Raw genomic sequence first — 27,794 nt, 5'->3', positions numbered from 1 at the left:
TCTCAGTCATCCATGTTGTGGATTTCCCAAAGGTGCTTTTTCAGGAGGCAACTGGTCTTTCTTGGTTTTTTCTTTAAAAACATCTTGCTTCCCCTTCAAGGAGCTTCTTCAGATCTGACTGGTTAGTGGGGGATGGAAGGATTTATATTCCTTGCAGACAGTTGGCCATTTGCCTCCTTTTAGAGGGTTGTTGAAGCTCTTGGACCAACTGTCTGCAACCAAAGGAGCAACATGCAAACAAAAGCGAATAAAACACCCCCAGGAGCAAAACTTTTATTTGTGTGCATTGTTTAATGGACTGTTAAATTGGCCACAACCACCTAGTCATATGACCTAGCCCCGCCCATCAAGTCACATGATCACCTAGTCACGCCCACCCAGCCGGTATGCTCCCCCCAACAGTCAGAGGGACCGTGAATTGGCCCTCTGTTTAAAAAGTTTGAGGACTCCTGATGTACAATGACAATAAAGGCCATACTATACAATGAAGGGGAGAGTGGGAACAAAGAAAAGATTTCCATGACAACCAGTGATTTATTGGAGATTCATAACCTGGGAATATAGTGTGACATTAGTGTTATATTAGCTTGGACAGGAAGCATTCGTGTCCATTGTCCAAGCATTAAGATGAAAATGGATCACCAGGGTACTTGTCGACCCAACCAGTCCACAAAGGTCCCGTTATCCTTCTCAGACAGTGTGGAAAGCACCGCCATGATGCCTTGTGTGCTCTCTTCCACCGAGAGATCCGCCTGTAACAAAAAAAAAAAACAACTCATCAGCCCAGCTCAACTTCCGATAATCGTATGTGGGATAACTCTGGGGAGACAGGAGGAAAAACCACCCACCGGATGATGGTCAGAGAAGAGGCAGCTGAATCTGCAGAAGTAATGTGAATGTGGCAAATGTCTCAAAAAGGACTTTCCCAGGTTTGTTGGACTGTAAAAGTGCGTAGGTAGAGATGTATCTTCAGTCTTGCAAGATTCTGTTAATGTAATCTTATAATAAAATAGGGCTGCTGTCAGGGTTCCGATCGATGTCCTAATTAAATCACGAGCCTCGAGCCAAGCTTCAAAAGAAAACCACTTATTTATTAGGAGCGTCAAGTTGGCACGGACCAAGTGAAGAAAACTCTGACCTCACTTAATTCGTGCCTTGGCTCTGACTCTATTTCCCCCTCCCCCCCATAAGGTGTGTCATCAGTCACATTCTCCAATGAAGCAATTTCATGGAGGTTGTAGAAGTCCCTCCCTCCGACTACTGTGGGTCACCATGGAGATGGCCTTGACAGCTAGCACTGCTGCATATGGTTCTTGTCTGGATTACTTCACAAGGCTGACATCAATCTTGCAAGCCTGAAGGTATCTCTGCCCCCTCCCATTTTGTTTACCACATTGGTGACTACATAAAGATAACCATGGGTAAACACAGCCACAACCTCAATCAGTGGACTGAGCAACATCTATCTCAACCACTTTGACAAAAGCCTATCCTATGGATGCCAAACTCGCTGCGTCATGTTGCCGTCATGTGATGTTTCATGATATTTTTCTCATTCATGAAGCTGGAGTGGGCATGGCTTGTGCATGATGCATGTGGCCCATGGACCACCAGTTTGAGACCCCTGGCTATTCCATCCTTTCAAAGTTTTGGGTTCTGCATTAAGGTACTTCCTATAGGGACCCAGTGGCTCAGTGGCTAAGGCACTGAACTTGTCGATCAGAAAGGTCGGCAGGTTGAATCCCTAATGCCGCGTAACGGAGTGAGCTCCCATTACTTGTCCCAGCTTCTGCCAACCTAGCAGTTCAAAAGCACATAAAAATGCAAGTAGAAAAATAGGGACCACCTTTGGTGCGAAGGTAACAGCATTCCGTGCACCTTCGGCATTTAGTCATGCCAGCCACATGATCACGGAGACGTCTTCAGACAGCACTGACTCTTCAGCTTTGAAACGGAGATGAGCACCGCCCCCTAGAGTCGGGAACGACTAGCACATATGTGCGAGGGGAACCTTTATCTTTACCTATACTTCTGATGCTTCTAAAAGCTCCACGGTATGATTTTTGCCTTTGGGTAAGATTTACCCACTCAAGAATACTCCTTAAGTAGCTCAAACTGGCAGAGATTCCATGAAAGGAAGTTGGGAAGAGATGACGTACATTTTCTTTGTAAGAAAAACAGGAAAGAGAGTTTCTTTAGAATCTATATTCCATTTGCGTTGTCAAGGTTGCTGGTCCTCTGTCATCTTTACATGTAACACAAATTCCTAATTTAACCTGCACGATGAGCAGCATTTGCCTAACATTCAGGAGTTTGCTGTAGTGTATTGGCCTAATTAATACAATAGTAAACAAAGCGATAAAAACACAAATAATCAGAATACCAAAACTATCAGGCGCTTGTCATTAGGACATTGATTATGTCTAAATAAGTTTTCCTTTTCCCAGGTTGAAGCACTTACATCTTTGATAACTGTCCTCACCCAGCCAGGATGGATGCAGACGGACAGAATCCCATAGCGTTGATACTCAAGTGACTGGCATTTGGTGAGCATGTTTAAAGCAGCCTGTTGGGGACAAGCAGGGAAGGCAATGAAGAGACGATAGATAGAAGGAAAAAAAATATGATGAATTAATACAGGATAGTAGGTGTATCAGTCAGGAAATGGAAGAGGCAGAAAGCCTTTCAAAAGTCTATAGAGATTCTCAGTCATCCAAGTCATGGTGCCCTTTTCCCCCCCAGGAGGCAACTGGACTTGTTTTTCCTTTTGAAGATGTTTTGTTTCTCATCCAAGAAGCTTCTATATAGATCCTTCCATTCCCCACTATCCTGTCAGAGCTGAAGAAGCTTCTTGAATGAAAAAAAAAGCACTGTTGGGAAGCCCCTCAGAATTTATCTAGTTATCTCCCCATGACTCCAAAGGTCATGGCAACTGCAAAGAGACAGGAATGAAATGTCAAAGTTGCCAAAGCTTTATTTAAATCTATTTCCCCCCCCACTAAAATAATTGGGGTAAGAACTAACAAAATGCTCAGCTGTCTACAAAGGGGGGTGGATGGACGGATAGAATTATAATTCATAATTATAATGAATTCAATCTCTTAAAACTTCTTGGGCACTTTTACAGTTCAAATGCAGAGGGTTAGAATTCTGGGACCATCAATCTCTGCGAAAGTCTTCAAACAGCCACCTTTTTAACATAGCTTTTTTCTTAATTTTAGTCTTTCATATTAGAGCTAGATATGTGTATTCACACCAGGGGTGGGTTTCAACCGGTTCGCGGCGGTCCCTGTGAACCGGTTGGTCGGCGAACCCGGAAGTAAGTAACTTCCGGGAACGGCGAAGGGCCCACCCGCCCGCCCGCGCTCCTTACCCGGTTTTGACGAGTTCTGCGCTTCCACGCATGCGCAGGACACATACAGCACCTGCGTGATCCTCCAGGAGCAGCTGGAGCATCACACAGACCCTAGTACGCATGCGTGCGCCGCGCACGTGCACGAGGACGCCGCCGGCCCCGTTCCAACTGAACCGGTTGGAACGGGGCGAGAAACCCACCCCTGATTCACACATGAAGAAGAAGAAGAAGAAGAAGAAGAAGAAGAAGAAGAAGAAGAAGAAGAAGAAGAAGAAGATAGATGATGAAGATGAAGATGAAGTTGATGAAGATGAAAGATGAAGATGAAGAAGAGGAAGATTTGAGTCTCCATGTGCAGAGTTTTTCGGCTCAACAAACCAACAAATAGTCCTACATCCAAGTCATACATTTTTTTCTTAATTTCAGTCTTTCATTTTAGAGCTAGATCTGTCTATTCGCACATGAAATAGAAGAAGAAGAAGGAGAAGGAGAAGGAGAAGGAGAAGGAGGAGGAGGAGGAGGAGGAGGAGAAGAAGAAGAAGAAGAAGAAGAAGAAGAAGAAGAAGAAGAAGAAGAAGAAGAAGAAGAAGAAGTCCATGTACAGAGTTTTTGAGAAGAGGTACACACTCTAAAAGTGCAAGACCGACTTAGAGAAACACCGCACTTGTTACAACCTGTACATCACTGTTTGCAGAACAGCAAGAATGAAGAGCTGACAACCCTCCTTCTTGTGTTCTACCTTCTGCTCTATCCCACAATGTGGATAATAAATGCATGCTTTTTTCCCCAGGTAGACGCAGGCAGGTTCAGTCATGAGGTTTTGTCTGTGGGCAGGAACATTCATAAAAGCCATCACCTTACTGCTTGTTACCTTGCTGCAACGGTAGCCAATGAATTTCAACTTATCCCAAAGAAGCATCACTTCCATGGATCCTGCAGCACTGGAGATATTGATAATGGCCGCCTTGCTGCTGCTCAGCTCTTGACATGGACTTCTCAAGGCTGCCTTCTTCAGCAGGGGCAGGAAGGCCTTTCAAGAGAGATAGAATAGAATTTCTTGACTGGTCAAGTGTACACATCCGTGCACATTTTCTATCTGTGATGACTTTAGTTGTATAAAAATTAATTGTTTCGTATTTCAAACTTATTTAATAAACGTGCCTTGAAATGTAGTTCCAAAAACTTACATGAAAAGTTAACAAACCTGACTCATTAGTAGAGGGCCGATGGTGTTGATGGAATACACCCTCATCATATCCTTGGCGTTTTCTGTTTCAAGGTCAGTGAAGAGCCTAATGCCAGCATTGTTGATGAGGAGAGTCAGACCACTTTCTCCCACACATTTTCCCACTTCCTTCAGAACTTCCTGGATGCTCTCAGGTTTAGTGACATCTGTGGAACAATAACATTGCTTAAAAACTGGGCTCCAAGCACAGCTGAACCAAAATCGGTTACCGGTAGTTGGGTTTGATTAGTGAGATCAAAGATCAATTGTGACGCAGAGCATCTTTGGACATCATTCATTCATTCATTCATTCATTCATTCATTCATTCATTCATTCATTCATTAGACTTATATACCGCTTCATAGGGCTTTCAGCCCTCTCTAAGCGGTTTACAGATTTTTTTTAGCAAATTGAGTCAGCAACTTGCCCCCACAGTCTGGGTCCTCATTTCACCCACCTCGGAAGGATGGAAGGCTGAATCGACCTTGAGCCGGTGAGATTTGAACCGCTGAACTGCAGATCACAGTCAGCTGAAGTGGCCTGCAGTACTGCACCCTCACCATTGCGCCACCTCGGCTCATCATCCACAAGTCATAGCTTTATACCCCAAACCAATTGAATACACACACACCTTGTACTGTACCTATCCAATAACCTAGGCCAAACTATCATATGGAGGTAGACTGATACCGATATAAAGTTTTCTTGCCCAAATAACTTGTGGCTATCCTATCAGGACGGCAATGAATAGAACAGACTAACAGAATTGGAAGGGACCTTGGAGGTCTTCTAGTCCAACCCCCTGCCCAGGCAGGAAATCCTATACCATTTCAGACAAATGGTTGTCCAATCTCTTCTTTAAAGATGAAGTGTTGGAGCATTCACAACTTCTGGAGGCAAGTTCAGGTTAATTCTTCTGACTGTCAGGACATTTCTTCAAAGTTCTTGGTTGCTTCTCTCGTTGATTGGCTTCCATCCATTGTTTCTTGTCCTGCCCCCAAGGGGGTTTGGAGAATAGATTGACTCCCTCTTCTTTGTGGCAGCCCCTGACATATTGGAACACTGCTATCATGTCACCCCTAGTCCTTCTTTTCATAAAACTAGACCAATGGTTCCCAATCTTTTTTTGACTATACCCCATCTAAGCATCTTTAAAAATCTGATGCTCCATCCGTGACATATAATTCTTACTTTACTCAAAAAGTGAACTCTACTCACAAATAAGGAGCCTAAAAGGCCATTAACCTGGTTTAAACAAGGTTCAAAATGCCCCCATTAAAAATCAAACTGCCTCCCTGTGGGGTATGAGCCCCATGTTGGGAACCACTGAACGAGACATACCCAGTTCCTGCATCCCTTCTTCATAATCCTCCAGTTCCCTAATCCTCTTTGTTGCTCTTCTCTGCACTCTTTCTAGAGCAGTGTTTCTCAACCTTGGCAACTTGAAGATACTTGAGAGACCGCCTGCTGCCAATTACCTCCAATAGACCGATCAGATCCCACAGATTAGGCCTCCTCCGAATTCCATCCGCCGGCCAATGCCGACTGGCGACTACCCGGAGGAGAGCCTTCTCTGTGGCTGCTCCGACCCTTTGGAACGAGCTCCTCGCGGAGATTCGAACCCTCACCACCCTCCAGGCCTTCCGCAAAGCCCTTAAAACCTGGCTGTTCCGACAGGCCTGGGGCTAAAGAGTTTTTGCCCCCCTTCTCAAATGGTATGGTTGTTGTGTGTTTTTAAATTTTGTATTGTTAAGTCTCGTCTTTTTTTATCCCTCTGTCTGTACCCCCTTCCCTGATTGAATTGTGAGCCGCCCTGAGTCCCCTTTGGGGAAAAGGGCGGCATATAAATGTAATCAATCAATCAATCAATCAAGATGTCCGGACTTCAACTCCCAGAATTCCCCAGCCAGCATTCGCTGGCTGGGGAATTCTGGGAGTTGAAGTCCAGACATCTTCAAGTTGCCAAGGTTGAGAAACACTGTTCTAGAGTCTCCACATCTTCAGCAGTTTTCTCTCTCTTGTTCCTGACATGTCATTCTCATGGGTATTTTGTAGCCCAGAGCTTAGGACTGTCACTCATCCTGCTAATTGACAAACTACACAACTGGCGTCATTTACTTAACACACACCAGCTGAATCCTAAAAAAAAATACCACAAAGTTAGTAGTTACACCAGCCAAACCATTAAAAGAAAACCAGCAGAGTCACTAGCTGGATTCACCGCTACTGACTCTGCAAGTCATATTAGTTCCAAGAATGGCTTTTAACTTGATACTTTGCACATTTGTGTAGTGCACAAAATGTGTCCTATTTGCACAGGTTGTGGAAGCTTACCTAACTGCAACAGCACCAGATTTGGATGTTTGCAAACCAATTCTTTCACCTCCTAGAAGGGGGGGAAAAGATCATAGGGGGGGTCAGTTAAAACTCACAATGATGTATAAGAATCAGATAATAATTTGAGGAGGATAGCAAAGAGAACAATAAGAGGTGATATCCTGCCAGTTCACCCTGGTTCGGCTGAACTGGTAGCGGCAGCGGCGGCGGGAACAGAGGTGGGTTCCTACCGCTTCAGACCATTTTGGCCGAATCGGTAGTGGTTTTCTGGTCTGGGTCGCTAGAACCGGAAGCGCCCCATGCCTGCCACGCCCCGAACCAGTTCCACGGTCCCTTCTCCTGTTGCTGACCTCTTCTCCCATCGCCAGCAGGTTTCTGCACATGAGCAGAACAGTTTTCAGTAGACTGTGCATGCGCAGCAATGCGTTTCGTATGCACATGTTAGTGCTGTGCACAGTGTGCACGCAAATCTTTTGTGCACGCACAAAACGCTCGCTCTCAGTGAACTGGTAGTAAACCGGTTAAAAACCCACCTGTAATGGCTCCTCTCCTAACTTGAGAAAGTAAAGACTCTGGAAACAGATTATTTCAAAAGGAACCTTTAATCAAGCAGGATGGAAACCATTAGAAGCAAAGCAGCATCTGAAAACCTTCAGGCCATGAAAATGGGATTAAGCTGATAATGACCCCTCCCCTTTGTCCAATGCAGATTCTGACCAATACACACATGTGTGAAGATGCTTCCTTAACTCTTCTGCCCTGGGAGTCAATAAAGTACATGTTCCCATGGCTATCTCTAGTTAGACATCAAAGTTATATATCCCATATAGCTACCATAAACATCCCTCCAGAGATATTGGGACCTTCAGTCTCCCGGTGACAGGAAACCAGTTGTAGAGTTGTAAAACTCAGTTGTTTTAGATGTAGCTAATGATTTAACTCCGAGGCTCCCCTCCTCCCAATTGAATGGCAGTATCACGTTTAGGGATCTGACACCACCACTGGAATTTCTTCTTTACTAAATGGCAGCTGTAGAATTTTTAGAATTTTACTAGCTGAACAACACTTGTAAATATATATATATATACACACACATACACATACATATACACATACATATACATATACATACACACACATACACATATATATACACATACATACATACATACACATATACATATACATATATACATACACACACACACACACACACACACACAAACACATATATGTGTTGTATTTGTGCTGATAAATAAATAAAGAGAGACTAGTATAGATCTATTTCAAGCTATTTAGCTCTCATCAGCTAGCCATACCCTTACTGGGATTGGATGAGAGCTGATGAGAGCTAAATAGCTTGAAATAGATCTATACTAGTCTCCCTTTATTTATTGATCAGCACAAATACAACACAAATGTAACAAAGGCAACAGTAAAAATATTGGGTTTCTGATGGACAGAAAATGGAAACTGTGAACTTCCTTCCATATTTGGGCATACTAGGGGTTGTGACTTTAAATGTATGTATGTATGTATGTATGTATGTGTGTGTGTGTGTGTATATATATATATATATATATATATATATATATATATATATATATATATATATATATATATATATATATATATATATAAAGTCACAACCCCTGGTATGCCCCAATTATGGGAGGAAGCTAACTGCTTCCATTCTCTGTCCATCGGCTCGTCACAAGAGACCATCCAGACAGAAAGCCCAATATTTTACTGTTGCCTTTTGTTACATTTGTAGCACAAATACTATATATATGGTATACACACAGACACACACACACACACACACACATACATACATACATATATATGAGCAAGTAACAAGCTGAGCAAGATTCTAAAAAAAAAGAAAAAAAATGGACAAACCAGAAAAAGTATGAAGTGTCTTTTTCATTAAATGCCAGCTGTGCAATATTACAGCTCCAATAAAACAAATGGAAACAAACCACTTTGAAGCTTAACATAATGTGTGAATCCATTCAGTTCAGAGTCCCCAAGAAACAATCCACATCTCATGGCTACCTCTGATTTTCTTAATAAGAACAACCAATTTTGTTTTCTAGGGATACAATGCACCAGCAGAATATTTATGAGGTGGCTTGTCCATGGGAAAGGATAAAAAAATCATAAAAAGGTAAAGGTTCCCCTTGCACATATGTGCTGGTTGTTCCCCACTCTAGGGGACAGTGCTCATCTACGTTTCAAAGCCAAAGAGCCAGCGCTGTCCGAAGACGTCTCCGTGGTCATGTGGCTGGCATGATTAAATGCCGAAGGAGCATGGAACGCTGTTACATTCCCGCCAAAGGCGTTTCCTATTTTTTCTACTTGCATTTTTACATACTTTCAAACTGCTAGGTTGGCAGAAGGTGGGATAAGTAACGGGAGCTCACTCCATAACATGGCACTAGGGATTTGAACTGCCGAACTGCCGACCTTTCTGATTGACAAGCTCAGCATCTTAGCCACTGAGCCACTGCATCCCAAAAAATAAAAAATCATAGAGAGCTGTAATGAATTTCATTGATATTATTTATATTTAATTACATCTTCTTCTCACTGTCACACACACCTCTTGCATTATGCCTTAATTTATTTTGCTTGCTATTTTCCCCAACTTTATTCCTCTGCTTTGAATGGCATTGCTTTTCTTTACAAAAAAAAAGATTTTTGCCTGAATATAAGAAAAAGCATGCTATAGAAATGAAAAAACAACGGGGATTATGCAGGGGGAAAAAGTTAATAGATAATAACTGCATGTCAATAGAATTTAAGAAAAAGGAAAAAAGAAAAGGGGAACTCCATCTGCATTTTACTTAGCTTTGCCTGCTGCAAAAGGAAAAAAATAGAAGTGGTGTGTAAACATTCGTGGGTCAGAATATTCCTGAGGTGTTGAAAATGCAAAGTTGACATTCATTCATCCTCAGTTCAAATCCTGAACCAAGATTCCCAAGCCATCCTCTGGTAAAGTGATTCTTACCTTGTTGTCTTTTCCCTCTAAGTCCATAGTTGTAGCAAAGATCCATTTGGGTGGAGAAGGCAGCTCCAGAAACCTCTTCACCAGACCCAGGCCGATCCCTCGATCCGATCCTGTCACCAGAACGCTGAAAACGCAGAAATCCATTGGCTTTGCCATCTTTCAGGACTGCAGCTTCTGCTCCCAACTTGCTCAAATGTTTGTTTCAAATGTCTCTTTTTATTGCCGGAAATAATATTATAATGAACAGACATCTTTAGATCTTTTGAGGAATTATATATATTATTAAATGTAATTAAATGTGTTTGCTGCCAACTCCCAGCGACTCTGGCTGGCACACCACAACCAATTTACTTATGACAAAAAGTAGCATTGCTTACATGTAACTGAAGCACCATTCAGGAAGACAAGCTACCACTCTACCAAATATATGTTGTTGTTGTTGTTGTTGTTAGTTCTGAAGTCGTGTTCGACCCATCACAACCCATGGACAATATTCCTCCAGGCCTTCCTGTCCTCTACCATCCTCTGGAGTCCATTTAAGCTCATGCTGATTGCTTCAGTGACTCCATCCTATCACCTTATTCTCTGTCATCTCTTTCTTTTTTTGCCCTCAATCTTTCTCAGCATGAGGCTCTTCTCCAGTGAGTGCTTCCTTCTCATTAGATGGCACTTGAGTTTCCTCTTCAGGATCTGGCCTTAAAAAGAGCAGTCAGGGTTGATCTCCTCTAGGACATATATAGTATATACTCTGTATGTGTGTATGTATGTATGTATACATACATATATCCCAGTGGTGGGTTCCTAGTGTTTCAGACTGATTCGGCCAAACCAGTAGCAGTTTGGCAGCCTGAGTTGCTGGAACCGGTAGCAACACAGGCCTGCCAGCCCCCAAACCGGTCCTCCTCTGGTTTTTTCCTTCTACGCATGCACAGAGAAATTTTTATTGCATTGATGGTCAAATGTGCATGCCCGGAACTGGTAGTAATACCGGCAGCAACCCAATCCTGATATATACTTACAGTACATAGATTCAATAAAGTGGCAGCTTGCCTTACTGACTGTTCCTTCACTTTCAAGTAAGCAATGCTACTTTTTAAAATAAGAAATTGGTTGTGGTGTGCCAGCCGGAGTCTCAGGGAGATGGCAGCAAACACATTTAGTAATAAATGCAATTCCTCTAAAGATCAAAAAATGGGGTGTTGTCCGTTCATTATAAAATTATCTCCGGTTATAAAAAGAGACATTCGAGACAAACATTTCAGCAAGTCGGAAGCAGAAGCTGAAAGTCCTTGAAGAGATGGCACAGCCACTTGATTTCTGTGTTTTCAGCGTCCTGGTGACAGGATCCGATCGAGGGATCGGTCTGGGTCTGGTGAAGAGGTTTCTGGAGCTGCCTTCTCCACCCAAATGGGTCTTTGCTACAACTATGGACCTAGAGGGGGAAGAAACAAAAGTAAGAATGAGTTATCACAGGAAGACTTGGAAATAATGGTTCAGGAATTAAATTGTTGCATTTTGAACATCGCATGTATATTCTGATCCACATACATTTACACAGCAATTAGTATAGTCTTTCCTCTTGCAGCAGGCAATGCTCAGTGAAATGCAGATGGAATTCATTCTGTTTAAACAGCATAGAGTTCTCCTTTTCTTCTTTCCTTTTCCTTAAATTCTAATGTGGTTATTATGTATTAACTTTTTTTAAGGTATATTTTTATTGGTTTTCTTCTTTGCTATAGTATACTTTGTTTTGGATTATATTCAACCCCCAAAATTAAAAAAAAAACTAATGCCATTCAAAGCAGAAAAATAAAGTTAAGTAGAAGAAAGTAGAAAGCAACATAAATTAAGGCATAATACAAGAGGTATGTGGGACAGAGAAAAGAAGATGTAATTAAATCTAAATCATATCAACAAAATTCATTGCACTTTTCTATGATTTTTTTATCCTTTCTCATGGACAAGCCACCTCATAAATATTCTGCTTTGTGCTTTCTATTCCTAGAAAACAAAATGTGAGTAGATCAAGTTGCTTTCTGCTAATGGATTATTTTGCTCCTAATTGTCCAGATAAACATTGTCTGCTATTTTACAAAATAAGACTCAGAGTTCAAGGGTGAATCCAGGACTGAGCCATTAATCTCATAGCGAGGGGTTCCATTTAAAAAGCTTTGAAACTGCAGTAGAGTGAGGAAGATTTTGGGGGGAGCAATACATGATTCGGTTAAGTTGAACCGACTAAGATACTAAGCGTCATTAAGTCTTAATTTAGTTTCTTTTGTTTTGTTCAGTCAGAGATGTTGCACATTTAATGACAGAGATATCACGTTCCTGCTTTTCAGATTATCTTCTGTAGCATCCAGCTCATATCGTCAGCTGTGAATTTTAATTCACAGAAAAATGTAAGATCTTTTTTTCCCTCCTCTAGGAGCTAAGAGAGATGGTTTGCAGATATCCGAATCTGGTGGTGTTGCAATTAGGTAAGTTTCAAGAGCCATGTGAAAATGGGACAGATTTGGTAGTAGAGGAAAGTCCAGAGTAACCAATTCAAAGTTATTCTTGTAACTGACCAAAGCTGTAGATATCATTGGTTGGTTTCATGAAAGTTAGCTCCCTAGAGAGAAAAGAATTTAACTTAGATGCCTCCACATGTTAGAACTGCTTTCTCCAGAGAACCTTTTGAACAAGGAGGTCTCAAGGAAATTATCTGCAGTTCCATTTGAAGAAAGACTCTGCAGCTTTGATGTTGAAAGACTTCACGCATATACTGTTGATATGATCAAATGATTAATCAATAATCTCAGTTGTTGTTGGTGGTTCTGCTTTGGTTCACTGTGGTTTCTTTGAGTTGACGTAGATTATTGTGAGACCCTTGGTTCAAAGAAGATAAAATGCTCCTCCTTCCAAGAGGTGGGCAGTCAGGTAAAGATGCTCCATTCATGGGCATCTGACATAAGGCAACATCTGCATCTCTCTGCTTTGAGAAGGGAAGGAGATTCTACATAGCAACGTTTGTCAAAATGAGCAGCTTTAAGATATGTGGACTTCAACTCCCAGAGCTGAACTCCAAACTGTTCCAACAGTCAGTAAACTGATGGAATCTGCTTGCCCAGCAGACAAATTCTATATTAGTTAGACTTTATGTTAGTTCACAGGGTTAAGGAAGACCTCACATGTATCTTTGTATTTTAATTATTTTATTCAATTTCTATAGTCGCCCATCTCAATGCAATTGATTCAAATGTCAGGCAGTTTTTGAGAGTTGCAGAAACAGAGTCAAAAGATACTGCAGAGTTTGTGCAGTAACTTTTGGTTATAAAGCCATGATTTGGATGTGATCTGTAAAGATCGTCTGACCTTAGCCCTCTGCGGGTGTCAGTTCATAGCTGAGTGGGAGACTAGGTCAACCTGTGAGTTCATCAAAGTTCTTCCTTTGAACGTTGAAGGTGGTTAGTGGCATGAAGAGACATCAAGATCTATGGTTTCAGGAGGCTCTTTGCCTTGCAATCACTTCATCTTGCTGAGGTTTCAATAACCCTCTTTTTTCCTTAGATGTTACTAAACCTGAAAGCATCCAAGCTGCTCAGAAAGAAGTGGAGAAATGTGTTGGAGAAGGTGGCCTGACTCTCTTATACAACAATGCTGGCATTTGGATCTTCAACGATCTGCAAACAGAGAATGCCAAGGATATGATGAGAGTTTACTCTGTCAATACCATTGGTCCACTGCTGATGAGTCAGGTTCATTGATGAACAATGCAAGGAAGACTGCTTTAATCAAAGAAAAAAAGATTGAGCCGTTGAATTAAGTATAACATGAGGGCACAGTAAGACTGCAGTGCCTCAAAAGAACGAAGTAGAAATTGTTCATAGATTTGGGAACAGGTTGACACATGAGGGGTGGATGCTCCCTTTTAGGGAGTGTTGGAACATAGCAGTTTTCCTGGCTGTGCTCAGATTAGGATAAGTCTATGAAGGTCCCCTTGGAGGATATGGAAGAACTTTCCCTGTCATTGCAATGCTCCTTTTTCTAGAAATAACTGCGGCTCCTTCTCTTTTCTTCTCTCTCCAAGGCATTCCTACCCCTGCTGAAGAAGGCAGCCCGGAGAAGCCCATGTCAAGGGCTGAGCACCAGCAAGGCGGCTATTATTAACATGTCCAGTATTATCAGCTCAATTGAACTTATGTCTCATTTTGACCAACATAAAGTAATTGGATACCGCTGCTCTAAGGTACCTAAGGAGTTTTCTATGTGAACTTGTCTGCAGGTAGTGGGACCTCCCTTTCCATCCAAGAGGGCATCTGCCCATGCTTCTGTGTCCCCAATCCATTGCTGAGATGCAACTCTGTGTGGTGTCCCAGCTCTGGGTCAGCAATGATGCTCAATTGCTGTCGTCTCTGCTCTTCTACTAGCAGTTTCCCCAATTTGGATGCAGACGTCTTGCATTGAAGTGCTCCCTTCCACCTTTGAGCTCTTCCTCACAAGAACTTGGTTCAAATTCAGTGGGAAAGGATTCTTTGAAAAGGAAATTTCATTCATATTTTTGAGAATTGTAAGGACTGAGATTTAGAAAAGAAAGAAGTGCCTTGAATAGGTTGTTTTTGGTACTACCCAAATGTTACCTTTTCCATTTATTCTATAAAAGTCAACAACTCATCAAGAACAAATATGAAAAAATATAGCAGTGGGAATGTTTGCCTTGGGTTGGTACAAATATTTATTTGCAAAAAGGAGCTACATTGGTACCTTGGTACTCAACTGCTTTGAAACTCATCCAATTTGGTGCTCAATGTATTTTGACATGAAGATTTTGTCCCAGTACTCGTTGTTCGTTTGGTACTCAATGTACAATCTAGAATGTGTTGGTGTCAGCTGCTTTGTGACTCACCACATCAGTCCTAAAGGGAACTGTTTGCCATTCATCATGATTAAACAAGGTACCATTGTATTTAATGGGAAATTGTTTTGACAGGCCAAACAGGTTATTAAGCAGACCCTGACACAGATTTTACTTGCATGAGATGCAGAATAATGAAGTCTGTAGAGATTCTCAGTCATCCAGGTTGAGGTTGTCCCAAAGGTGCTTTTTCAGGAGGCAACTGGTCCTTCTTGGTTTTTCTTTCAAGACGTTTTGCTTCCCATCCAAGAAGCTTCTTCAGATCTGACTGGATAGTCGGGAACGGAAGGATTTATATTCCTTGCAGACAGCTGTTCATTTGCCTCCTTTTAGAGGGTCATTGAAGAACTTGGACCTGGGATGAAATGCTACCATTTTGAGCCGCTTCACCTGAACCGATAGTAAAAAATGCTACTGGCTCCCAGAACTGGTAGTAAAAAAAAACTTAAAAAAAAAGTTCCCATCAACACACGTCACACAGCTGATCTATGGAACTTTTTTGTCTTTTTAATAGCAATAGCAATAGCAGTTAGACTTATATACCGCTTCATAGGGCTTTCAGCCCTCTCTAAGCGGTTTACAGAGTCAGCATATTGCCCCCAACAACAATCCGGGTCCTATTTAAGCATTTTTTTACCGCAGGTTCTCTGGAAACGCAGGGGTGGGGTACATTTTTGTTTCTAGCTGGCTTCCCTGAGGCCTGCTAGGCCAAAAATGAGGCAGGTGGGGTGGTCCAGCTCTGCTCCAGCAAGATAGTGTTAAAGTGAGTTTCTGTCTTTTGATCCCCGTCACACGACTTCAGAGTCACATGACTTCACCAAGCCACGCCCACAGAACCAGTAGTAAATTTCACCATTGCCTTGGTCCAATTGTCTGTAAGGAATATAAATCCTTCCATTCCTCCCTATCCACTCAGAAATGAAGACGTTTCTTGGATGGGAAGTGGAAAGAAAAAACAAGAAAGTCTCATTGCCTGGTGAAAAAGCACCTTTTGGGGAGAATAAATAGGATACAGATTTGTTCCTTTGTATGACCTCAAATAATTGTTCAGTTGTTGTGCCTTATAGGCCTTTGAAGCCCCGTGTAACCTTTAATATACAATATTATATACTTTGTGTACTGTTTACGTCCATCGTATGCTCCCCTTTTTTCCTTCAGTGCATTTTTCCCTCATAGTTCTTTTTCCCCTCACTCTTGCAGGCTGCTCTAAACATGCTGACCAAGTGCCAATCTCTTGAATATTCAGCCGATGGCATCATGAGTGTCGCCATGCACCCTGGAGTAGTTAATACTCCTCAAAACCCAGTTGTAAGTTTTTCTTTTCGGCATGGAAAACCAATAAAGGAGAATATTTGCAGTTCAGGTTTGAAATGAGGGGTCCTTGATGGCTCTGAACTTGATTGTTTTCTTGTAGATGTTTCCTTACCCAACTAAGTAACATCATCAGTGCTAGTGAGGTTGTTTCCCAGCACTGATGATTAGCATTGATGATGTTTCCTAGTTTGGGTAATGAAAACGTCTACAAGAAAACAACCAAGCTCAGAGAGCACCAAGAACTCCTTATGATGTGAGAAAAAATATAACGCGTTCATACTTATCTATGAATCAACATAGATAGACATTTTCAAAGACCTATGAATGATAAAGAAGAATATTTGTAGATCAAGGTTGAAATGTGGGTCCTTGGTGGCCTATGAGCTTGTTTGTTTTCTTGCAAACATTTCATTACCAAATTAGGGAACACCAGGACACTGATGATGTTACCTAGTTTGGGAATGAAATGTCTTAAAGAAAACAACCAACCTCAGAGAGCATTAAGGGTCCCTCATATATGAACGACTTAATGATGAGTCTCTGAAAGTTTTGGTATTTTGATTTATTTGGGTCTTTAGTGGTTTTTTTTTAATGAAATAATGTGCTAATATAAAAAGAGACACATCAACAACTTCTCTTAAAGTTACACTACATGTTGAATTAGAGTATTGAATGAGGTGTAAAGACAACGAAGGAACAGACATTTTAACTCAGCAAACTGAACAATCTTCCCCTATAAAAGTTAAAATCCATTTTCTCTTAAAAGGAAATCTACTAAATCTGACCTTCTCCTGTTTGAATCCCTTCTATTGGTGATTCTCCCTATTTGCAGAACACTCTTTCTGCAGGAAAACATATGCTTATATATGAAATGAGAAGGACTCAGTCCATGTCATACATGAGATTCAAAGCAGGGTTGACACATTTGTTCCGAAAATCGTAACAGGGGAAGATTCACATAGAAAAGCAAATAATAGGAGTTCCTCTTTAAAAATGTTAGAAATAATTTTAATGATTTAGTATCTTCAACTTGCAAGTCCTGCTCATCCATGGTCAACTTAACTAACTCAAATGTAGGGATTTACACGATGCTTTGTATTATCTCCCATCATAGGGGCTGGGCTTTTACACTGTACCTTCATAAGCCAAAATGAGATTGGCCTGTTTTAATACAAATCCTTCCCTATGTTAGAGTTGAACATTTATGATCAAGAGGTCTAACTCCCAGGGCTCTAAGTAAAACACCCATAGCAAACAAAACTCTGAGGCAGGTTGATTCCTCAAAGAATAAGTTTATTGGTTATGTCATATTGGTACAGGCTGATGAAAACTGACACTGAATATTCCTACGCTTTTCACCTAACTAAAAGTAAAAGTTTGTCATTTTCCCAAACCAACCAGTCACATGGCCCAATCAGGACACAGCCCAGTTGCTAGGTGACTTCAGTCCCCTCCTTCTGAACACCTGCTGGAATGTCCTTGGTTCCCAAGAGAAAGTATTTTGTTTTGACTATAATGCCCTGACTATGTCTATTCCCCCCTCCCTATCCCTCGGCTCCAGGGTGTCAGCACTGAAGTCTCAAAATGGCTTCATTCAGGGCAGCTTCAGGATTGACAGGAACTGCATTTTGCTGATCTGCTGATGGGAGGGTTCTGGGCTGGGCAGGATCCATTCTCTAAACTTCATGAGATCCTTTTTTTTGTGACAGCCGGGAATCAGCGTGGAAGAGAGCACTCAAGGCATCATGGCTGTGTTGTCCAAGCTTTGTGAAGAGGACAATGGGACCTTTGTGGATTATTTGGGTCATCGACTTCCCTGGTGATCCATCAGTCTCACCTTGATATCATTGACTCATAATAAAGTGAGAAGCAACAAAGAAATAAATAACTGAATGTCATTGTTTTTGTTTTCTCTTTCTTTCAGAAGGGTTTTTATACCCCGTATTTTCAATGTCTCATATGCAATGTGAGAGGATGAGGAATTGAACCTTAGCTCAAGCCTCTACATAATCTATTAGTTTCAAACACTTTTTTCAGAACATATTCCTCTCAAACATATCCCTATCAACACGCATATGCAAATACACACACACAAACACACACATTCACACATGCAAAAGAGAAAAGGAAGATATTTAAAGAAACAAGAATCAGAAAAAATAAGCAACTTCCAAACATCTTTTCAACAATTATAAAGAAACTCATGGTCCCTCTTACCTCTTCAATATTACAAAATCCCTTAGTCCATTCTTTTTTTAGTCATCAAATCCAGAATTCATTATTATTTCAATTTTTGCCATTTCCATCAAAAATGTCCCATGAACTAGCTGGTTTTTTTTTTTTTTTTTGCAAATACTATTAAGTTTGCAAAAATAAAACTTTAACAGGTCTAGCAAAGAACCATTTGGGTGGAGAAGGCAGCTCCAGGAACCACTTCAACAGACCCAGGCCGATCCCCCGAATGGATCCTGTCACCAGAACGCTGAAAACGCAGAAATTCACTGACATTGCCTTATCTCCATGAGCTGCAGCATCTGCTTCCCATCTTCTTGGAAAATGTTCTTCAAATATCTCTTCCTTTTATTGGAGGGACAATAATTAGAAACATGACACACCCACTTTCACAACTGTTGAAAAACCTTAATAGCCTGCCTTCAAGAGCAGCGTTACTTCTTTTAATCAAAAGAGAAATCAGCAGAATAAGAGGGAAAGATATATTACCTAAGAAGGTATTTGTGGTCCTCACTTCCATCCACACCATCAACATACCTTACAGGATTTGTGATTTTGGGTGAATCCATGACAAATTGAAGACATAGCTGATGCCTGCATGGAAAGAGGAGCTGGAGAATAGATAAGTTCCCCAGAATTTCTCTCTGGAGCAAGGATAGGACCAGGGTTGCCACAAAGTTCTCCATACAGTGGCTCCCCATAAGGAGACCATAAGACAGCAGTCTTTGGCATGTTTGAAAAGTTTGGAAGTCAGGGGAAAATGATTTCACTACCTAAACTGTAGTTTGGTGTCCGCAAAAGAACTCTGGGTTTGCCTATTTTCGTTCTTGAAACGCCCAGCCTAGAAGTGGCCTTAAAAGAAGGACCAGATTCAAAGTTCAAATGAAAGAACATTCCTTGTTTCTACCTGGAATGATTATTCTCATGGCCATTTCATGGGACAGGTATACAGTATACCTTGGTTTTGCCAAGATTGTAACATGCACAAGGATGGATCAATACTGAAACACCCACAATAGAAGAATGGAGTGTGAAAATGGCAAGTGTAGAAGAAATGTTGTGTTCTGAAAAAAGTGTTTGAAACTAATAGATTATGTACAGGTTTGATGTAAAGTTCAATTAATCATCCTCTCACATTGCATATGAGGCATTGAAGAATACTGGTTAATTTTTTAAATAAAACCCTTCTGAAAGAAAGAGAAAACAAAAAGACATTCAGTTATTTATTTATTTATTTATTTATTTATTTATTTATTTATTTATTTATTTATTTATTTATTTATTGTTGCTTCTCACTTTTTTATGAGTTAATGACATCAAGGTGAGACCGATGGATCACCAGGGAAGTCGATGACCCAAATAATCCACAAAGGTCCCGTTGTCCTCTTCACAAAGCTTGGACAACACAGCCATGATGCCTTGAGTGCTCTCTTCCACACTCATTTCCAGCTTTAAAAAAAAAAAAGGATGTCATGAAGTTTAGAGAATGGATCCTGCCCAGCCCAGAACCCTCCCATCAGCAGATCAGCAGAATGCAGTTCCTGTCAATCCTGAAGCTGCCCTTAATGAGGCCATTTTGAGACTTTAGTGCTGACACCCTGGAGCCAAGGGACAGGGGGATTGGGATAGAGATAGTTGGGGCATTATAGTCAAAACAGAATACTTTCTCTTGAGAACCAAGGACATTCCAGCAGGTGTTCGGAAGGAGGGGACTGATGTCACCTAGCAACTGGGCTGTGTCCTGATTGGGCCATGTGACTGGTTGTTTTGGGAAAGTGACAAACTTTTGCTTTTAGTTAGATGAAAAGCGTAGGAATCTTCAGTGTCGGTTTTCACCAGCCTGTACCAATATGACATATCCAATAAACTTATTCTTTGAGGAATCAACCTGCCTCAGAGTTTTGTTTGCTATGGGTGTGTTACTTAGAGCCTGGGAGTTGGACCACAAATGTTCAACTGTAACATAGAGAAGGATTTTGTATTAAAACAGGCCAATCTCATTTTGGCTTATGAAGATACAGTGTAAAAGCCCAGCCCCTATGATGGGAGATGATGCAAAGTATCGTGTAAATCCCTAAATTTGGGTTAGTTAAGTTGACCATGAATAAGCAGGCCTTGCAAGTTACATATACGAAACTCATAAACCGCCAAGGATCCTCATTTCAACCCAGAACTGCAAATATTATTGGTTTTCCATGCCAAAAAGAAAAACTTACATTTGGCTTTTGAGTAGTATTAACTACTCCAGGGTGCATGGCGATACTCATGATGCCATCGGCTGAATATCCAAGAGACTGGCACTTGGTCAGCATGTTTACAGCAGCCTGCAAGGGTGGGGGGGGGGGGGGGGAAGAGAAGTATGAGGTTAAAATGCACTGAAGGAAAAAAGGGAAGGATACAGTGGACATAAACAGCACAAACAGGATATTATATTGTATAATAAAAGTTACACATGGCTGGAAAGGCCTATGAGGCATAACAACTGAAGAATTATTTGAGGTCACACAAAGGAACAAATCTGTATCCTATTTATTCTCTCCAAAAGGTGCTTTTTCAGGAGGCAACTGGTCTTTTTTCTTTAAAAAAATCTTGCTTCCCATCCCAGAAACTTCTTCAGATCTATCTGGATGGTGGGGAATGGAAGGGTTTATATTCCTTGCAGACAGTTGGTCTAAGTGCTTCAACGACCCTCTAAAAGGAGGCAAATGAACAGCTGTCTGCAAGGAATATAAATCCTTCCATTCCCCACCATCCAGTCAGATCTGAAAAAGCTCCTTGAACGGGGAAGCAAGATGTTTTTAAAGAAAAAAAAACAAGAAAGACCAGTTGCCTCCTGAAAAAGCCCCTTTGGGACAACCTCAACCTGGATGACTGAGAATCTCTACAGACTTAATATTTCTGCAACTCATGCAAGTAAAATCTGTGTCAGGGTCTGCTTACCTCCCAAAGACCCATTAGATCGCACAGGGCCGGCCTCCTCCAGGTTCCATCCACCAGCCAATGCCATCTGGCTACGACCCAGGGGAGGGCCTTCTCTGTTGCAGCTCCGGCCCTTTGGGACGAACTCCCCGCGGAGATTCGGACCCTCACCTCTCTCCCTGCTTTCCGAAAAGCCGTTAAAACCTGGCTGTGTCGGCAGGCCTGGGGTTGATGAGCTCCCTTCCCCTCTTGACAGGTGTGGTTGTTGGTCATTTTAATATGTTTATTCTGTACTTGTATGTTTCCCCTTCCCGTTTAAGTTGTTCGCCGCCCTGAGTCCCTTTTAGGGAATAGGGCGCCATATAAATAAAATAAAACTTAAACTTAATAACCTGTTTGGGCTGTCAAAACAATTTCCCATTAAATACAATGGTACCTTGGCTAATCATGATGAATGGCAAACAGTTCCCTTTAGGACTGATGTGATGAGTCACAAAGCAGCTGACACCAACACATTCTAGACTGTACATTGAGTACCAAACGAACAACAAGTACTGGGACAAAATCTTCATGTCAAAATACATTGAGCACCAAATTGGATGAGTTTCAAAGCAGTTGAGTACCAAGGTACCAATGTAGCTCCTTTTTGCAAATAAATATTTGTACCAACCCAAGGCAAACATTCCCACTGCTATATTTTTTCATATTTGTTCTTGATGAGTTGTTGACTTTTATAGAATAAATGGAAAAGGTAACATTTGGGTAGTACCGAAAACAACCTATTCAAGGCACTTCTTTCTTTTCCAAATCTCAATCCTTACAATTCTCAAAAATATGAATGAAATTTCTTCTTCAAAGAATCCTTTCCCACTGAATTTGAACCAAGTTCTTGTGAGGAAGAGCTCAAAGGTGGAAGGGAGCACTTCAATGCAAGACGTCTGCATCCAAATTGGGGAAACTGCTAGTAGAAGAGCAGAGACGACAGCAATTGAGCATCATTGCTGACCCAGAGCTGGGACACCACACAGAGTTGCATCTCAGCAATGGATTGGGGACACAGAAGCATGGGCAGATGCCCTCTTGGATGGAAAGGGAGGTCCCACTGCCTGCAGACAAGTTCACATAGAAAACTCCTTAGGTACCTTAGAGCAGCGGTATCCAATTACTTTATGTTGGTCAAAATGAGACATAAGTTCAATTGAGCCGGTAATACTGGACATGTTAATAATAGCCGCCTTGCTGGTGCTCAGCCCTTGACATGGGCTTCTCCGGGCTGCCTTCTTCAGCAGGGGTAGGAATGCCTTGGAGAGAGAAGAAAAGAGAAGGAGCCGCAGTTATTTCTAGGAAAAGGAGCACTGCAATGACAGGGAAAGTTCTTCGAAAGTTCTAAGAGCCAAGGTGGCGCAGTGGTTAAATGCAGCACTGCAGGCTACTGCTAGATCAGCAGGTCAGCGGTTCAAATCTCACCGGCTCAGGGTTGACTCAGCCTTCCATCCTTCCGAAGTGGGTAAAATGAGGACCCAGATTGTTGGGGGCAATATGCTGACTCTCTGTAAACCGCTTAGAGAGTCCTGAAAGGCCTATGAAGCGGTATATAAGTCTACTGCTATTGCTACTGCTATTGCTATTCCATCTCCTCCAAGGGGACCTTCATAAACTTATCCTAACCTGAGCACAGCCAGGAAAACTGCTATGTTCCAACCCTCCCTAAAAGGAGCATCCACCCCTAATGTGTCAACCTGTTCCCAAATTTATGAACAATTTCTACTTCATTCTTTTGAGGCACTGCAGTGTTTCCGTGCCCTTGTGTTATACTTAATTCAACGGCTCAATCTTTTTTTCTTTGATTAAAGCAGTCTTCCTTGCATTGTTCATCAATGAACCTGAGTCATCAGCAGTGGACCAATGGTATTGACAGAGTAAACTCTCATCATATCCTTGGCATTTTCTGTTTGCAGATCGTTGAAGATCCAAATGCCAGCATTGTTGTATAGGAGGGTCAGGCCACCTTCTCCAACACATTTCTCCACTTCTTTCTGAGCAGCTTGGATGCTTTCAGGTTTAGTAACATCTAAGGAAAAAAGAGGGTTATTGAAACCTCAGCAAGATGAAGTTCTGTGATTGCAAGGCAAAGAGCCTCCTGAATCCACAGATCTTCATGTCTCTTCATGCCACTAACCACCTTCAACATTCAAAGGAAGAACTTTAATGATCTCACAGGTTGACCTAGTCTCTCTCTTGGCTCTGAACTGACACCCTTAGAGGGCTAAAGTCAGACGGTCTTTACAGATCACATCCAAATCATGGTTTTATAACCAAAAGCTACTGCACAAACTCTGCAGTATCTTTTGACTCTGTTTCTGCAACTCTCAAAAACTGCCCGACAATTGAATCAATTGCATTGAGATAGGAGACTATAGAAATTGAATAAAACGATTAAAACACAAAGATACGTGTGAGGTCTTCCTGAACCCTGTGAAAAGTCTAACTAATATAAAGTTTGTCTGCTGGGCAAGCAGATTCCATCAGTTTACTGACTGTTGGAACAGTTTGGAGTTCAGCTCTGGGAGTTGAAGTCCACATATCTTAAAGCTGCTGATTTTGGCAAACGTTGCTATGTAAGAGCCGAGGTGGCGCAGTGGTTAGGGTGCAGGCCACTTCAGCTGACTGTTATCTGCAGTTCAGTGGTTCTAATCTCACCGGCTCAAGGTTGACTCAGCCTTCCATCCTTCCGAGGTGGGTGAAATGAGGACACCAGACTGTGCGATATGCTGACTCTGTAAACTGCTTAGAGAGGGCTGAAAGCCCTATGAAGTGGTATATAAGTTTAACTGCTATTGCTATTGCTAGAATCTCCTTCCCTTCTCAAAGCAGAGAGATGCAGATGTTACCTTATGTCAGATGCCCATGAATGGAGCATCTTTACCTGACTGCCCACCTCTTGGAAGGGGGAGCAGTTTATCTTCTTTGAACCGAGGGTCTCACAATAATCTACGTCAACTCAAAGAAACCACAGTGAACCAAAGCAGAACCACCAACAACAACTGAGATTATTGCTTAATCATCTGATCATACCAACAGTATATGTATTACATCTTTCAACACCAAAGTTGCAAATTCTGTAAAGGGAACACTCTTTAACAGCAAATATTTACCATGAGACCTTGTTATTCAAACTGGAGAAAGCAGTTCTAACATGCGGAGGCATGTAAGTTACATTCTTTTCTTTCTGGGGAGCTGACTTTCATGAAACCAACCAATGATTTTTACAGCTTTGATCAGTTCCAAGAATAACTTTGAATTGGTTACACTGGACTTTCCTCCACTACCAAATCTGTCCCATTTTCACATGGCTCTTGAAACTTACCTAATTGCAACACCACCAGATTTGGATATCTGCAAACCATCTCTCTTAGCTCCTGGAGGAGGAAAAACAAAGATCTTAGATTTTTCTGTGAGTTAAAATTCACAGATAATGATATGAGCTGGATGCCACAGAAGATGATCTGAAAAGCAGGAATGTGATTTCTCTGTCATTAAATGTACAACATCTCTGACTGAACAAAACAAAAGAAACTAAATTAAGGCTTAATGCCGCTTAGTATCTTAGTCCATTCAACTTAACCGAATCATGTATTGCTCCCCCCAAAATCTTCCTCATTCTACTGCAGTTTCAAAGCTTTTTAAATGGAACCCTTCACTATGAGATTAATGGCTCAGTCATGAATTCACCCTTAGTCTTATTTTGTAAAATAGCAGACAATGTTTATCTGGACAATTAGGAGCAAAATAGCCCATTAGGAGGAAGCAACTTGATCTACTCACATTTTGTTTTCTAGGGATGCAATACATGAAACAGAATATTTATGAGGTGGTTTGCCCATGAGAAAGGATTTAAAAAAATCATAGAGAGCTGTAATGAATTTTGTTGGCATGATTTAGATTTGATAACATCTTCTTTTCACTGCCTCATTTACCTCTTGCACAATGCCTGCTTCCTACTTTCCTCTATTTAACTTTTTCCTTTGCTTTGAATGGCACTGTTTTTTTAAAAAAAAAAACAATTTTGGGGTTGATTATAAGAAAAACTATGCTATGCAGATGAAAAAACCAACGGGGATTATACAGTGAACAAAATTAATACGTTATTTACAAAATCAATACATTAATACATAATAACCACAATAGAATTTAAGGAACGGGAAAAAAGAAAAGGGGAAGTCTATCCTGTTTAAACAGCATTTTTCTTAGCACTGCCTGATGCAAAAGGAAAAAAATATAATTGGTGTGTAAACATTCGTGGATCAGAATGTTGCTGAGATGTTTAAAATGCAAGGTTGATATTCAGCCTGAGTTCAAATTCCGAACCACTATTTCCAACCCATCCTGTGCTAACTCATTCTTACCTTGGTTTCTTCTGCCTCCAGGTCCAAAGTTGTAGCGAAGACCCATTTGGGTGGAGAAGGCAGCTCCAGAAACCTCTTCACCAGACCCAGGCCGATCCCCCGATCGGATCCTGTCACCAGAACGCTGAAAACACAGAAATCAACTGGCTCTGCCATCTCTTCAAGGACTTTCAGCTTCTGCTTCCAACTTGCTCAAATGTTTAGTCTCCGAGGTGGGGTGTGGGAGGAGTCACTGAATGGGTATTGTTACGGCCCAATTGCCTGGAGACTGAGCTAAATCTGAGGACACTCCCTCTGTTCCTCCTGGTGAATTTGTTTGCAGCTTTTTATTTTTGGCTCTCCTACCTCGGTTTTTGCACCCTTTTCCTGCCTGCCTATGCGCCATCTGCGCTCATTGCAGCCTTGCAGGTCCCGCAACATTGGCACTGGGTGGAAGGGGGGGCACCCTCAGAGAGGGTTCGCAACTTGGGAGTCCTCCTGGATCCACAGCTGACATTCGACCATCATATAGCGGCTGTGACCAGGGGGGCATTCGCCCAGGTACGCCTGGTGCGCCAGTTGCGACCCTACCTGAACCGGGAGGCCCTCACAACAGTCACTCGGGCCCTCGTGATTTCTAGGCTGGAATACTGCAATGTGCTCTACATGGGGCTGCCCTTGAAGAGCATCCGGCGACTTCAGCTAGTGCAGAACGCAGCCGCGCGAGTGATTGCGGGTGCACCCCGATTCACCCGCATTACACCTATCCTCCGCGAGCTGCGCTGGCTACCTGTCGATCTCCGGATGCGCTTCAAGGTGCTATTGATCACCCATAAAGCCCTACATGGCAGTGGATCTGGATACTTGAGAGACCGCCTTCTGCCAATTACCTCCCTACGACCTATAAGATCTCGTAGGTTAGGCCTCCTCCGCACTCCATCGGCCAGCCAGTGTCGGCTGGCAACCACAAGGAGGAGGGCCTTCTCAGCAGCGGCCCCGACCCTTTGGAACGAGCTCCCCGTAGAGATTCGTACCCTCTCCACCGTCCAGGCCTTCCGCACAGCCTTGAAGAACTGGCTCGCCCGTCAGGCCTGGGGATAAGGACCATTACCCCGCCCGAATGTTGTATGCATGTTGCGTATTATTTTTATTATGTGTTGTCGTCTTAGTGTTGTATTCCCCCCTCCCTGGTTTTCTGTGAGCCGCCCTGAGTCCCCTCAGGGAAAAGGGCGGCCTACAAATAAAATCAATTCAATTCAATTCAAAAGCCAAGCCTCACAGGACACTGCCGTTCAGAAAAGAAGAGGAAGCCTCTTCCTCTTCCTATCCCAGGAGCGCAGGGACAGCATCATGGAATTGGTTCAGGAGATCCGCAGGCTTCAATCTGTTCCCGTAGCTCTTCTCTCCAGGCTTCTCAGGAAGCTCATATCCTGCATCGGGATCGTCCCCTGGGCTCACCTTCACGCCAGAGACCTGCAGTGGTTCCTCCTCCCTCACCCGAGGAACGGGACAACCGACGCAAGCTGCAAGGTCCTAGTGACCCCTCAGGTACTGTTCTCCCTCTGCTGGTGGAGGTCTCCCTCCCTGGCAAAAGGGTTCTTTTCAGGGAATCGGACAGGCTGGTCCTCACCACGGATGCAAGTCTGTTTGGCTGGGGGGGGGGGCACCTGCAGTCCCAGTTGGCCCAGGGCCGGTGGACGCCGACGGACCTGCAGAAGAACATCAACTGGCTGGAGCTCAGAGCAATCCACTTAGCCCTTCGCCGGTTCAAACAGACGGTCACCAGGAATCACATCTTGGTCCTGACAGATTACATGGTGGAAAAGGCTCACGTAAACAAGCAGGGAGGCACTCACTCCGTGGCTCTTTGCGACAAGGCAAAGCCCCGGGGGTGCTGGGTGGAGCAGAACCTCCTGTCGATTCGAGCGGAGCACATCGAGCGGAGTGGAGAACCAACAGGCAGACTGACTCAGTAGGAAGACGGTGGACCACGGGGAGTGGCAACTTCATCTCAGCATCTTTGCACAGATCAGGCAGAGGTTCGGTCATCCAATGGTGGATCTCTTCGCCTCTTCATCGAACACTCAGGTTCCAAATTTCATATCACGGTTCCCCA

General features: G+C 42.4%; 3 protein-coding genes across 5 annotated transcripts; 1 reads left to right on the top strand and 2 right to left on the bottom strand.

Annotated features, from left to right (window-relative positions):
- Positions 1-520: 520 nt before the first annotated feature.
- On the bottom strand, positions 521-10,087 carry LOC148042789 (uncharacterized). 2 transcript variants are annotated; one of them, XM_087728792.1, is made up of 6 exons: positions 9,932-10,087; positions 6,916-6,967; positions 4,560-4,747; positions 4,227-4,385; positions 2,456-2,566; positions 521-752 (listed from the first exon to the last, which is right to left on the bottom strand). In XM_087728792.1, exons 1-6 carry the CDS (start codon positions 10,085-10,087, stop codon positions 639-641), a joined length of 780 nt encoding a protein of 259 aa, XP_087584918.1. In that variant the 3' UTR covers positions 521-638. The 2 variants fall into 2 exon arrangements, with proteins under 2 accessions (XP_087584918.1, XP_087584919.1); XM_087728793.1 differs by having other exon boundaries at positions 2,462-2,566.
- Positions 10,088-11,228: 1,141 nt separating this feature from the next.
- Positions 11,229-18,014, top strand: LOC148042788 (uncharacterized). Of its 2 annotated transcripts, none has more exons than XM_087728796.1 (6): positions 11,229-11,384; positions 12,360-12,411; positions 13,484-13,671; positions 14,004-14,162; positions 16,029-16,133; positions 17,852-18,014. In XM_087728796.1, the coding sequence occupies exons 1-6, from the start codon at positions 11,229-11,231 to the stop codon at positions 17,963-17,965; spliced, it is 774 nt and encodes a 257-aa protein (XP_087584922.1). In that variant the 3' UTR covers positions 17,966-18,014. The 2 variants fall into 2 exon arrangements, with proteins under 2 accessions (XP_087584922.1, XP_087584921.1); XM_087728795.1 differs by having other exon boundaries at positions 16,029-16,136.
- Positions 18,015-19,662: 1,648 nt separating this feature from the next.
- On the bottom strand, positions 19,663-25,856 carry LOC148042787 (uncharacterized). The gene is made up of 6 exons (XM_087728789.1): positions 25,700-25,856; positions 24,661-24,712; positions 23,177-23,364; positions 22,436-22,594; positions 20,591-20,698; positions 19,663-19,823 (listed from the first exon to the last, which is right to left on the bottom strand). Exons 1-6 carry the CDS (start codon positions 25,853-25,855, stop codon positions 19,710-19,712), a joined length of 777 nt encoding a protein of 258 aa, XP_087584915.1. The 5' UTR covers position 25,856; the 3' UTR covers positions 19,663-19,709.
- Positions 25,857-27,794: the final 1,938 nt, after the last annotated feature.

This window comes from Thamnophis sirtalis, unplaced genomic scaffold (genome assembly GCF_051295495.1).
Source record: "Thamnophis sirtalis isolate CommonGarterSnake01/CBP01778 unplaced genomic scaffold, rThaSir2_p1.2 scaffold_14, whole genome shotgun sequence".
NCBI classification, from domain to species: Eukaryota; Metazoa; Chordata; class Lepidosauria; order Squamata; family Natricidae; genus Thamnophis; species Thamnophis sirtalis.
The sequence above is the reverse complement of the archived record's forward strand: the minus strand, read 5'-3'. Positions and strand labels throughout refer to the sequence as shown.

What these genes read in the sequence shown, in the direction of transcription:
- LOC148042789 (XM_087728792.1), bottom strand. Translation starts at nt 10,087, where the DNA reads ATGGCAAAGCCAATGGATTTCTGCGTTTTCAGCGTTCTGGTGACAGGA. An exon ending in TTGGCTACCGTTGCAGCAAG is followed by an intron (nt 2,567 to 4,226) that starts GTAACAAGCAGT and finishes TGTCCCCAACAG; the next exon opens with GCTGCTTTAAACATGCTCAC. An exon ending in CAGTTATCAAAGATGTAAGT is followed by an intron (nt 753 to 2,455) that starts GCTTCAACCTGG and finishes TTTTTGTTACAG; the next exon opens with GCGGATCTCTCGGTGGAAGA.
- LOC148042788 (XM_087728795.1), top strand. Translation starts at nt 11,229, where the DNA reads ATGGCACAGCCACTTGATTTCTGTGTTTTCAGCGTCCTGGTGACAGGA. An exon ending in GTCCACTGCTGATGAGTCAG is followed by an intron (nt 13,672 to 14,003) that starts GTTCATTGATGA and finishes TCTCTCTCCAAG; the next exon opens with GCATTCCTACCCCTGCTGAA. An exon ending in ATACTCCTCAAAACCCAGTT is followed by an intron (nt 16,137 to 17,851) that starts GTAAGTTTTTCT and finishes TTTTTGTGACAG; the next exon opens with CCGGGAATCAGCGTGGAAGA.
- LOC148042787 (XM_087728789.1), bottom strand. Translation starts at nt 25,855, where the DNA reads ATGGCAGAGCCAGTTGATTTCTGTGTTTTCAGCGTTCTGGTGACAGGA. An exon ending in TTGGATACCGCTGCTCTAAG is followed by an intron (nt 20,699 to 22,435) that starts GTACCTAAGGAG and finishes CCACCCTTGCAG; the next exon opens with GCTGCTGTAAACATGCTGAC. An exon ending in ATACTACTCAAAAGCCAAAT is followed by an intron (nt 19,824 to 20,590) that starts GTAAGTTTTTCT and finishes TTTTTTTTAAAG; the next exon opens with CTGGAAATGAGTGTGGAAGA.